The following is a 12000-nucleotide window of genomic DNA, read 5'->3' on the forward strand; positions in this document are numbered from 1 at the left end:
AGATCAAGGTCATCGATCGCGATTCGCGCGGGCAAGCGCTCCTCCTTTTCTCGTAGTTTTTACTATGTACATTTTTGAGTGGACAAACACCTATCGCGAGTTCACAAGTGAGAGAAAACTTACATAAGGAAAATAATATCGGGAGAACATGGTGGGGTAATTTCACGAGAAAAAAATCTGAAGAGAAAGAAATCTACTGTATTTTGTAAAACTAGGTGCAGTATCATAAAATACATATTTCATTTTCCACACATCTGATACAAGATATTTTGAAAATTAATCCATAGTTGTGAATCCATGTCGTTAGACTTCAAGAGAGAGAGAGCCTATCGAAACCGAACATTTTGCATTTCCCTTCGACTAATCTATTTAAAGAAAAACACAAGATACAATTAATAATTTGTACAAAAATATAGGAAATCAGATAGGAAGTCTTGAAATCAAATGTGGTAAAAAGTAATTGAAAACATAACACAATTGTCCGTATAACTCGTAACAGGAATAGCAACGTTTATTCGATAAGACTCGATAAGACTTAAAGGAGCCTCGTTAAATAATCGTATTATATTACATTAAAAACTCTATAATTAATCATTTACATCATTTACAATAAATATATACATATACGGATTGCTTAATCCTCCTTAATATTAATATAGACAGACAAGTTCGATACGTGTCGTTATATATCGATATGATGTATATCGTCCGAACTTGGAACGTGTCTCTATTATTACGTGACCTTTCTATTATATACATATGTACATTTTACAAAAGGATACAAGGACACAAAATTCTCATTTGTCAAAGAAATCTGATGCTCGTTGTCGTTGCGGAAATAGATTGAGTAAGTTATCGGTGAGTACGGGCCCTTGTATCCGCGTGGCATTAGTTTCCGACTTTTGACAAGTAGCTTCCTTATCGTCCGGGTCGATCGCGCGTGGCGCCGCGTTAGGTGTCTTGATGCCCATGGACGGAGTCCTGGACGATGGCGTTCGCCGAGGGGACGGCGTACTCGATATCCGGAGTTTCTGAGTCGCTAATTTTCTTGCCGCGGGAGACATAGTGCTCAGACGGTCTATGGTTGATCTCGGTGACGAGCTGGAAAGAATATAGTTGCTCGTCAACTTTGATGCATCGCACATAAAATTTATGCAACATTTATTTCCAAGATATTCCTATTTCCTAATATATGTAGGTATGGAATATCATATGAAATATCGCTAATCGCTTACGTGGCTAATGATTTTCTGGCTGCTTCCAAGGCTTTGTTCTTTCGATCTCTGTGTCTCTCACCAGCCTTCTCAGCCACGTGCAACGCCAGCTGCTCTCTTTTCGGCGGTTCCGCTATTCTGAAAGAAGGTTCCTGACTCGTCCTCAATAACGGGGTGTCCCCACCGTCCAATCCGAAGGGTGTCCCCTCGATCTGACTCCTCGTAATCAACGGGCTCTCGCACTCTCCCGGTCTCGGACTTGGCGTCGCCACAAAACTAAAACCATTCACTCGTGGCGTGGCGTTTCTGACAACCTCTTTGCCATCTACGCCAATCTTGCCGTCTTCATCAGCTCTGGACTGCGACTTGGCCAGCTCGTCGATCGTCTCTTTGTTTTGTCGCTCGTTAAACGGGTTCGCTCGCAATCTCGTATTCTCGTGCATTATAGTTTGTTTCTTCTTGGCCAATTCTATCTTCTCTTCCGCCGTAAGTTCCACCCCATCAGGAATGTACGTAATGTAATTTTTATTCTTGTAAGCCCAACTGTCCACTTGTTTAGGTCTGGGATTCGAGTCTTGGACAGCTGGGCCCGGAACGTCACTTGGACGATTACGTTGTAGTTGTACAGTGTAACCGACCAAGGAAGGCTCAAACGTAGTTTGAACTCCGTATTCTTGTTCATTTTTACGAAACATTTCGTTCACGTCCCAACCTTTCTGAAATTGAGACAATTTTATAGAACAATACAATACAATAACATACCCTTCTAAACGAATAGGATCATCTTTCGTGATAAATGCGTGCGCTTACGACGGTAAGGTCCAATTCTAAATCGGCTCCATTCATAGTAGTCGGCGGATCCCAGGGCTCGAGTTCCTTCTTGCCGATCAAACCATTAAACTTACTAATGGCGGTATCCGTTTGGAAAGTATCTCTTATAGCATAATCTAAATCGACATCCTTGGCAGATATAGTGACAACGTCTTTCGGGTTAAAAATTAATTTCTCTACTACGCTATCTATGCTAATCTTTCCCGAGCTCTGGACACGATGAGCCATCTCCAGCACTACGTCGAATTGACTCGAGAACGTCCTAAACACGCCCTCGAACACCGAGCCATTTTGAGTTTGAATCTGCAGATAGATAAGAAAAAGAGGAGTCAAAGTCTGTGTGTGTGTGTGTGTGTGTGTGCGGCCTTGAAAGGAACCTTACAGAGACGTTAGCTTATATCTGGCCGGTCGCATCCTACCTGCACTATGTTGCCAACGTGGTTAGTGACCGCATGCATAAAATGAGCATTGTTATAAACCCCCTCGGCTGCGACGCATCTCTCTTGCGGCCCGCGCGCCCGCGGAGATCTGGAAGAAGGCACGGATCAAGGAGTTACTTTTAATGGTCGATATATACGTATCGCTATGTGTTGGATATCATACCTGCTATTATGATCTTGACGAGGAAAGCCAAGTGATTGGCAGTACCTGTTATTATTCGTACGGTTCTTCCTCTTGCTATTCATTTTGCCTGACGGTTTTTGGCCACGAGCTGATGGATTTCTGTCACCGGTTTGTTGGAGGCCCTCTCGTTTCCTAGTAGGGACCGGAATTTTGACTACTTGACCGATGACCGCTCGACATCGAAAAGATTCGTAGGCCCGTAGACGGCGATGCTCTTACGTTCGTCGGCAACGTTCTCGCGGAACGACGGGAACGACTGACCACGAGAGGGAGAAGGCCGTCGGCGAAGGCAAGGATGAGAATAAAGATGAGAATGTCGAGGATGAGAGGGAGGAGGAGAAGAGGAAGAAAAGGAGGCCGCGAAGGCTGCGAAAACTATCAACATTCATGAAGGCTTTTGAGGTTATATGTCGAAAAGAGCTCGAATGCAAGCAAAGTGGCTCACGGCGAGTGAATGCACGACGCGCGCAAGACGATCGCACTCGACTTTGATCAGTTGCGTTGCGTGACTTTAAGCCGTGACTCGACAGGAAAGAAACGTCGTCGCGACCGCGGCTGCAGGCTACAAGCTACAGGTTAAGTACAAGCTACAAGCTATAGCCGAGACGGTCTTTCGCCCGAACCCGAATCGACATATATACGGATTGCTTAATCCTCCTTAATATTAATATAGACAGACAAGTTTGATACATGTCGATATATCGATATGATGTATGTCGTTCGAACTTGGAATATGTCTCTATTATCACTTTCTATTATATACATATGTACATTTTACAAAAGGATACAAAAGTTCTCATTTGTTAAAGAAATCTGATGCTCGTTGTCGTTGCAGAGGTAGATTGAGTAAGTTATCGGTGAGTACGGGCCCTTGTATCCGCGTGGCATTAGTTTCCGACTTTTGACAAGTAGCTTTCTTATCGTCCGGGTCGATCGCGCGTGGCGCCGCGTTAGGTGTCTTGATGCCTACGGACGCAGTCCTGGACGATGGCGTTCGCCGAGGGGACGGCGTACTCGATATCCGGAGTTTCTGAGTCGCTAATCTTCTTGCCGCGGGAGACATAGTGCTCAGACGGTCTATGGTTGATCTCGGTGACGGGCTGGAAAGAATATAGTTGCTCGTCAACTTTGATGCATCGCACATAAAATTTATTCAACATTTATTTCCAAGCTATTCCTATTTCCTAATATATGTCGGTATGGTATATCATATGAAATATCGCTAATCGCTTACGTGGCTAATGACTTTCTGGCTGCTTCTAAGGCTTTGTTCTTTCGATCTCTGTGTCTCTCACCAGCCTTCTCAGCCAATTGCAACGCCAGCTGCTCTCTTTTCGGTGGTTCTGCTATTCTGAAAGAAGGTCCCTGACTCGTCCTCAATAACGGGGTGTCCCCACCGTCCAATCGGAAGGGTGTCCCCTCGATCTGACCCCACGTCATCAACGGGCTCTCGCACTCTCCCGGTCTCGGACTTGGCGTCGCCACAAAACTAAAACCATTCACTCGTGGCGTGGCGTTTCTGACAACCTCTTTGCCATCTACGCCAATCTTGCCGTCGTTAGCTCTGGACTGCGACTTGGCCAGCTCGTCGATCGTCTCTTTGTTTTGTCGCTCGTTAAACGGGTTCGCTCGCAATCTCGTATTCTCGTGCATTATAGTTTGTTTCTTCTTAGCCAATTCTATCTTCTCTTCCGCTGTAAGTTCCACCCCATCAGGAATGTACATAATGTAATTTTTATTCTTGTAAGCCCAACTGTCCACTTGTTTGGGTCTGCGATTCGAGTCTTGGACAGCTGGGCCCGGAACGTCGTCACTTGGATGATGGTGGTCGGCGGTGGGTCCGCCGATAGCGAGCCACGCCTTCGACTTGTCCTCCGCCTCGTAAAGCCAGGCGAACTTGAGCTTACGTTTATTTTCAGCCTCGACCATCATCTCTTCGAAACTAGCGTTGTCCTCGCTTGTGTGAGTGCTCAAATAATCGTCCAGGCCTGTTTTACTTTCGATTCCGGTTTTATCATTCCTCTTTACAGACTCGACGACGGTTTCTCGAGACGATGCTTCAGAGGGGTGCGGCGTGGGCGCGGACGCGGGCGCGTCGTCAGACTCAGTTTTGCACAACGGGGTTTCGAAAGTCGCCGGACTGACCGGCCTTTCAGTGACGGGTCGGCCGGAGCTATACTTTGCGTACAGCTCTCGCATTCTCTTCATATCGTTTTGCTCTAAAGCGTCTAGATACTGATTTTGCGCTTGTAGCTTTTCCAGGTGTGGAAAGAAGTCCTTTTGTATAATTTCGCTCATTTTTTCAATATATGTGTCCTCGTCTAAGATCTTTGGTCGGGTACTCCTGCTCCTCTTAACAGATCCGACAGGCTTCTTGAATACAGCCAGATCCTTGATATTTTTAGCGGCTTCGAGAGCTTTAGAGCCTGGACTGTCCGTAATGGAATCTGTGAAGGCGTAAAATTGACACACGAATGAGAATGACACAAGGATCTGGATAAACGAGTGGAAAAATTTGTTAAGCAGTTGTCTGCTTTGACAATTTTCTATTTTGTAAATATATAATAATAGGACGAGGTACATATTTACATCGGTACTTACTCATGTCGATCAAGTCGCGCTGCATACAATCTTCCCGCGTGAGGTTATGTAACGGAATTCTCGCTCAATATCAGCCCAAGCTTACTCGTCAACATTTAACGACGGTAAGAAATACTTGATCATTTGTCGCAAATCCGTTGAACGCGACCTCGGGGCCAGGTGGGGCCAGGCGCCAGGCATATGATGATATATCACGTCTCCGTTCTTTTCCTACGGGGATATTTTCTGTGTACCCAGTGTACCTGCACGTCCTGCACTTGGAGATTATTTACCTTCTGCCTGATCGAGTGGCGACAGTGGCGTAGGTGGTAGAACCACGAACCACGTAGAACGTTACTGACACATGAACACATGATTCGATACCTGCCATACCTGCTGCCGCGCGTGCGTCACGCGTCTCGCAGCTCGCAGCAGTCGCAGTGCTGCGCAGCGCTGCACAGTGGTCAATTTTAGAAATTTTGTATTTTTTTTCTAACAAAATTACATACGAGAGGTCAAATCTAAATGAATCGGAACAATTTTTTTTTAAATACTCGTTATTGATTGCACTTTGACGGGTCACTGCCTAAATTTCGAAATCGGACGGCACGCGTTCATTAATTACATTTTTACGCTAATTAAGGATGCATTAATCGAAAAAATGACTAAGTTTATTTTCTGCTGGCCGTTAGCATTTTTTTAGGGACTTGAAATTCACGGAGAAGATTCATCTGAATACCCAGATTAATAATCTTGAACAAACTTGACGGCACGCTTTCACTAATTACATTTTTATGCTAATTAAGGATGTATTAATAAAAAAAACCGACTAAGTTTATTTCCTGCTGGCCGCTAGCTTTTTTTTGTTGGACTTGAAATTCACACAGAAGATTCGTATATATTCGTATATAGCAGGAAATAAACTTAGTCGTGTTTTCGATTAATGCATCCTTAATTAGCGTAAAAATGTAATTAATGAACGCGTGCCGTCCGATTTCGAAATTTAGGCAGTGACCCGTCAAAGTGAATCAATAACGAGTACTTAAAAAAAAAAATTGTTCTGATTTGTTTAGATTTGATCTCTTGCATGTAATTTTGTCAGAAAAAAAATACAAAATTTCTAAAATTGACCACTGTGCGCCGCCTCGCGCCAGCGAGTCGATTTACATATTAAGCGAATTAGAAATCGTCAGCTGGAAAGCTAAGCAGTGGCTCAGCTAAGTTTTCGAAATGTGTAAATGTGTTTCACAATCAAATTTGGTTTGGAGTTTGGACTGTTTGGAGATGCAAAGATGCAATCCGATGCGAAAAGTTGCAGTCTGGTCGTGCCACATGAACGTCAGACGTAAGTTCGTTTTAGAGAGTTGTTAGAAAGAGCTTATATTTCAGATACTTAATTGGCAACTCGCCGCTCGCCGAACTCGCGTCTCGAGCGACGAATGCACGTAGCGAATTCGGGACATTTACGTGTAATTTGATTGTTATATTTGTGTGGCGATCCGCAATAACGTTCCGAGTAACGGATCGCCAATCGCCACATTCTAAAATGAGCTTGAGATATGAGAATAATCGAATGCGAATGATTTGATTTGTCAAAGGGTCAAAAATGGCCTCGCCGCGGCGCCGGCCTCGCGCTAAGGTTCTTCTTGAGAAAAAGATTAGAGCGGGTGGCCGGGTGTCGGCACACTCGGGACGATCGAACAGACGGACCTGGATCCCTGGCCACCACTCGCCGGTCGCCGCGCCGCGCCGCGCGCCGGTGATATTTTGGTCCAGCTGAGACAGTGGGACGGGACACTCTCGTCATGCCGACGCGCTCGCTCGCTCGCAAAGCGATCCGAGGCCGAGGCCCCGAGGTGTTGGACGGTGTTGGGGAGCCACGTTGACAGACATATGAGGATTCCAGCGGCGAGATAGGATATGCGTGCCGATTACTAACTCGCGCGACCGAAAACTCTACACGACAGTTCCCAGTTCCTGCCAAATTGCGCGCGTCATGCGTCACTGGTCACCTAGTTGACTAGTTCCCATTTCCCATTTCCTCCTTTCTCACAATAAGACAATGCCCCACGCGACAATCGTCAAAGACGTAAGTACATACGCCATACATTCGTATTTGACGCGCAAGTGGAAAATAAGACAAGGGTGACGTGACCTGTCCTGTCGTAGCGCACGTGCAGCTAATGTCGCAAATTCGACGCGAAAACGATATCAAACTTTGCTAACGTTAATGCGGTTAACGTAATAACGTATTCGATATCGCGGCGAAATAATTTTCTCTCGTTGAGTATGGTTGAGTATAAATTTGTTTGTAGGAACACGCGGATTTGTTTGCTGTTGGAGCGCAATAGAATCCACCTCTGACACAAATACCGCTTGCGATTATAAATTGTTTCCGCAGCGACATATCACATTTATACATACAACTGATACAACAGATTAGGAAAAATTATTTCCAACAAGTAAAAAATGAAAATTAGCGTTCTCTCGACATATATGTGTAGAGTACACTTTTTACAGCAAGCGACATATTTAATATGATGAAATATGTACGCGAGAGAGGAAGCCTACTCGAGCCGGAAGCCGACGTTCTCGTGTCAGATCAGAATACATCTTCGGTGAGTCTAGTCGGTGCGATTAATCTTTGAAAATAAGAGTCGTCATTTTGCATCGCGAAATATAATTATTAATAATAACGAGAAGGTGCGCATTGCGCGGTTTCCATAATCGCGAACGGTCGACGAATGACTGACATTAGTCGATTAGTGACATTACTGGCGCGATGGCGTGCTTTGCCATAAAAACATGAATAACTATACCGGCGCGACGTAATCAACGACGTTTTCCACGACGCATATCATTATGTATTGAAATAAAATCATGACGTTACGCCATTACGATATTGCTGCATCGCGGTAATAATTAGCGCCCAGCGCGTATCTCGATCTTACACAATTAGGGAAATGTCAAGTACAATACAAGTACGGTAAAAAGGGAGAAATTAGAGCGAATCTCGCGCAAATAAATCAAGTTCGAACCAAGGTAGGAACACTATACTAGGAACTAGGAACGCGAAGAAAAGATATGTAACATTTTGTTGAAATCATTTGTGTTGAAAGGAGGGGGGGGGGCATTTATATTTTTCATATAAATATAAGCCAAAGTACTTGGTATTTTCTTACAGAAGCAGATGCACGAAAAAGGAAGAATCTGGTAACGCAATCAGTACCACTTTGGACTAGCTACGAGCTACGAACTACGAACATGTGTTACTTTCGAAAGATTTGAAGGAAACTGCTCTCGCTCCGACCGCGACGGGCGCGGCGGCGGAACCGGCCAGATCCGAGGAAACGCGTCATGAGTCGTGAGACGTGAAGCGGCGTGCGGATGCGACGATCAAGAAGTTCATATCCCGCGCACGAATACGGGCGCAATGACAGATTTACAGATTCCAGCCATCGCCGTCTTCCCCCACGGCCACGGCGGACACAGCGCACAGCACGGAGCAGATTCTTAAAGCGGAAGACTCGCGCCCCTCGCCCACGTCCCAACGACCCGAACGGAGCTGCCGGAGTGCACGTCAAATCGCACCTCGACTGTTTACGCAGTTTACGCTTTACGTCTGCAACCTTTTCGTTTCCTCTCCTCTTTATCCTCTCTCTCTCCTACCGCTCTCTTCCACTTTCGCCGTCCGCGCGGCGCGCCATCGTATACGATACGATGCCGCCCTGTGCCCTGTGCCGCTTTATCTCCGCCGCCGCGGCCGACCACGTCTTTGCGCGCCACCGTATTTTGACTTTCCCCTTCGTAGTTCTCTTTGTGTTTTAAGTTAGTAGTTTACTAGTTTAGTTATTTAAGTCCGCGAGAGAAATCGTGCGCGCGCGGGTGAATGTTCCAGGGAGAGATCCTTAACGATCCTTATCACTTACCACTTACCGCATTTTTCTGTCAATCGAGGAGCGTAGGTTCTAAGCAAGTTACACTTGCTCGTGCAACTCAATTAAACTTGAATTTTTATCGATGTACGTATCGTACTCACGTGTACTTCGGCTCACTGTCGTGTGTGTCTAATGTCTAATAACATAGGAGATTGTCCCTCTTTTATTTAGGACCAGGTCGTAGGCACCCACGCCACGGCACGGGCACGGTCCGCGTCTGTCTTCGCGCAAGCTCTGCTTGCTTGGACAGCCTTATTTTCATTCTCTCGCCGATAGACACGTCTTCTTCCTTTTTCGTGCATCTGCTTCTATAAGGAAATACCAAGTACTTTGGTTTATATTTATATGAAAAATATAAATGCCCCCCCCCCCTCTTTTCAACACAAATGATTTCAACAAAATGTTACATATCTTTTCTTCGCGTTTCTAGTTCCTAGTATAGTGTTCCTACCTTGGTTCGAACTTGATTTATTTGCGCGAGATTCGATCTTGCTTCTTCCTTTTTACCGTACTTGTATTGTACTTGACATTTCCCTAATTGTAAGATCGAGATACGCGCCGAGCGCCGGGCGCTATTTATTACCGCGATGCAGCATGCAGCGATATCGTAATGGCGTAACGTCATGATTTTATTTCAATACATAATGATATGCGTCGTGGAACTCGTGGAAAACGTCGTTGATCACGTCGCGCCGCCGCCGGTATAGTTATTCATGTTTTTATGACAAAGCACGCCATCGCGCCAGTGGCTTTGCCAGTAATGTCACTATACTAATCGACTAATGTCATCCGTCGACCGTTCGCGATTATGGAAACCGCGCAGTGCGCACCTTCTCGTTATTATTAATAATTATATTTTGCGATGCGAAATGACGACTCTTATTTTAAAAGATTAATCGCACCGACTAGAGTGACTTAGACTCACCGAATATGTATTCTGACACGAGAACGTCGCGTCGCGTCGGTTTTTTACCAAAATGAAGTAGGCTTCCTCTCTTTCGATTATATATTTCATCATATTAAATTTTGCTTCAAGGTTTTTCTTCAACGAGACAAATATGTCGCTGCGGAAACAATTTATATTCGCAAGCGGTATTTGTGTCAGAGGTAACGAGCCGAGAACCGATATAAATGAATATAATATACGAGTATGTGTATAACAGTAAAAAATTAGAGCCTAATCTCACTTAATTTTGCTCATTGTCGCAGTCTCCTTCCGGTTCTTGAAAGAAATCGACGAAATTTCCAAATTAAGAAATCGTAGAAGGATTGGCGAATTAAGCTTCAAGAAACATCGCGATAACGTTGATATAAAAATACTAGTATAAAAAAAAGATATAAAAAGTATGTCGCATCATTTCGGTCTGGAAATATGAAAATTTTGTTTAAAAAACATTCTTTTCACGAAAAAAAAATGTTTTCTTCGCGATACGTTTAGGAGTTGGTTTTTTTCGTCGCTTTTTTCGTGTGTTCTATGTATTATTAATTATATACATATACATAGCATATAGCTTAACTGCGCTAACTCGAGAGCTTCTTCGAAAATTCAGAAAGCGTTTCACCGCGTCGCGTCGCGTCGCGTCGAGTCGACGATGTGGAAACTATAAAAGCTCTGCCACCGTGCACGCACGAATCGTACGTGGTAGGTGGTGATGACGGATTCATGTTCCGTGGCAATCGTAGCATGGTCCGTCTATAGCGCCTTCCTCCTGGGTTCCTGGATATGTGGTTGCACACCCTCTCTTTCTTCCTTCCTCTTTTTCCTCTCCATCTACCGAGCGATTCATTTGTCGGTCTTTGATCCACGACCAACGAGCCACCGCCGGAAAATTAGAGAGATTTATTAAGCTCCTTCGCGCCTCGTGTTCCATCGACCATCGCTTCTCGTTATATTCGTTATATCCGTTCGGCATTCCATTCGGTATCGATAAATGAGATAGCGATAAAGGATCTATTTTTTTTTTAGAATTTTTGGAATCAAATATTCATCTCGCGAATTTATCTTGACAATGAGTCGTAGAACGATTATGTTGGTAACATCTGGAAGATTCACACAAGTTCGTCCTTTCGTTATGTATTCTTTCGCCAACATAACGTAGTGATATATATGTATAATTTAACTTTGAGATTGATATGCTTATATATTTGCCAAACTTAAAGAATAATTTTATTGCGCACGCACAAATAAAATATATCTTTCTCTTATCTCAAGCATATTAATGCAATGATGAATGCGATGATCGCAAAATATAAATTTTTGTTTGTGCGCTTGTGTGAGCATAGCGTCTTTCAACGTTCCCTATACCCTAAATAGCGGCAAAGAAAAGATACGAGAAGAGAGACAAGTAGGTATAGGTCTTTTTTTAGAAATTTAAATGAGAAAGATAGTGTGATATACATGTCTAATGCTCTTCCAATCCGATTCCGAATAATCCGAACACGGAATTGCCCGTTAATGCGTAACGAAGCTGTATGTAGGGTACTTTTCACTATATATAATATTATAGTGGTATGCCGCGCGGAGTAGCAGTATAACAGCAGCGTGAGCGTTGATTCAGCGATTGAGAACAGGGTCAGAATTTAGGTTGGCTAGAAAGATACTCGGACGTGACGGGAGGATGAGAGATTCCAGACGTTTCCTTGAAAGTCACCGCGGTTACGCCTCCGCGATAAAGAGGTTTTGTAAGGGCTAATAAGTGTACGCGTAAAAGGAGCTCGGCAAATGGAAAATCTGCACCCGGCACCCCCTTCCCATCACCACACACACGCACACATATCTTTAACTTTATTAGGAAGCTAGTAAAAATATGACT

At 44.3% G+C, this 12000-nt stretch overlaps 2 protein-coding genes and 1 long non-coding RNA gene across 3 annotated transcripts; 1 reads left to right on the forward strand and 2 right to left on the reverse strand.

The window, feature by feature from the left end:
- Positions 1-178: 178 nt before the first annotated feature.
- LOC139817598 (splicing factor ESS-2 homolog) lies at positions 179-3231 on the reverse strand. Its single transcript, XM_071785826.1, has 5 exons — positions 2649-3231; positions 2465-2573; positions 2025-2348; positions 1236-1930; positions 179-1101 (listed from the first exon to the last, which is right to left on the reverse strand). Exons 1-5 carry the CDS (start codon positions 2729-2731, stop codon positions 798-800), a joined length of 1515 nt encoding a protein of 504 aa, XP_071641927.1. The 5' UTR covers positions 2732-3231; the 3' UTR covers positions 179-797.
- Positions 3232-3381: 150 nt separating this feature from the next.
- LOC139817597 (splicing factor ESS-2 homolog) lies at positions 3382-5536 on the reverse strand. Its single transcript, XM_071785825.1, has 3 exons — positions 5271-5536; positions 3904-5116; positions 3382-3769 (listed from the first exon to the last, which is right to left on the reverse strand). Exons 1-3 carry the CDS (start codon positions 5293-5295, stop codon positions 3466-3468), a joined length of 1542 nt encoding a protein of 513 aa, XP_071641926.1. The 5' UTR covers positions 5296-5536; the 3' UTR covers positions 3382-3465.
- Positions 5537-6600: 1064 nt separating this feature from the next.
- Positions 6601-9354, forward strand: LOC139817612 (uncharacterized). Its single transcript, XR_011733280.1, has 3 exons — positions 6601-7338; positions 7770-7867; positions 8434-9354. It is a non-coding gene; the product is annotated as an uncharacterized lncRNA (long non-coding RNA).
- Positions 9355-12000: the final 2646 nt, after the last annotated feature.

The sequence above is a fragment of the Temnothorax longispinosus genome, chromosome 8, assembly GCF_030848805.1.
Source record: "Temnothorax longispinosus isolate EJ_2023e chromosome 8, Tlon_JGU_v1, whole genome shotgun sequence".
NCBI classification, from domain to species: Eukaryota; Metazoa; Arthropoda; class Insecta; order Hymenoptera; family Formicidae; genus Temnothorax; species Temnothorax longispinosus.

Bases quoted from the DNA above. Each gene is read 5' to 3' on its own strand.
- LOC139817597 (XM_071785825.1), bottom strand. From the start codon at position 5,295: ATGCAGCGCGACTTGATCGACATGA. The intron at 5,117-5,270 runs GTAAGTACCGAT...ACGCCTTCACAG, and splicing joins GCGCGACTTGATCGACATGA to ATTCCATTACGGACAGTCCA. The intron at 3,770-3,903 runs GTAAGCGATTAG...TATTCTTTCCAG, and splicing joins GCCAGAAAGTCATTAGCCAC to CCCGTCACCGAGATCAACCA.
- LOC139817598 (XM_071785826.1), bottom strand. From the start codon at position 2,731: ATGAATAGCAAGAGGAAGAACCGTACGAATAATAACAGGTACTGCCAA. The intron at 2,574-2,648 runs GTATGATATCCA...GCCTTCTTCCAG, and splicing joins CGTCAAGATCATAATAGCAG to ATCTCCGCGGGCGCGCGGGC. The intron at 1,102-1,235 runs GTAAGCGATTAG...TATTCTTTCCAG, and splicing joins GCCAGAAAATCATTAGCCAC to CTCGTCACCGAGATCAACCA.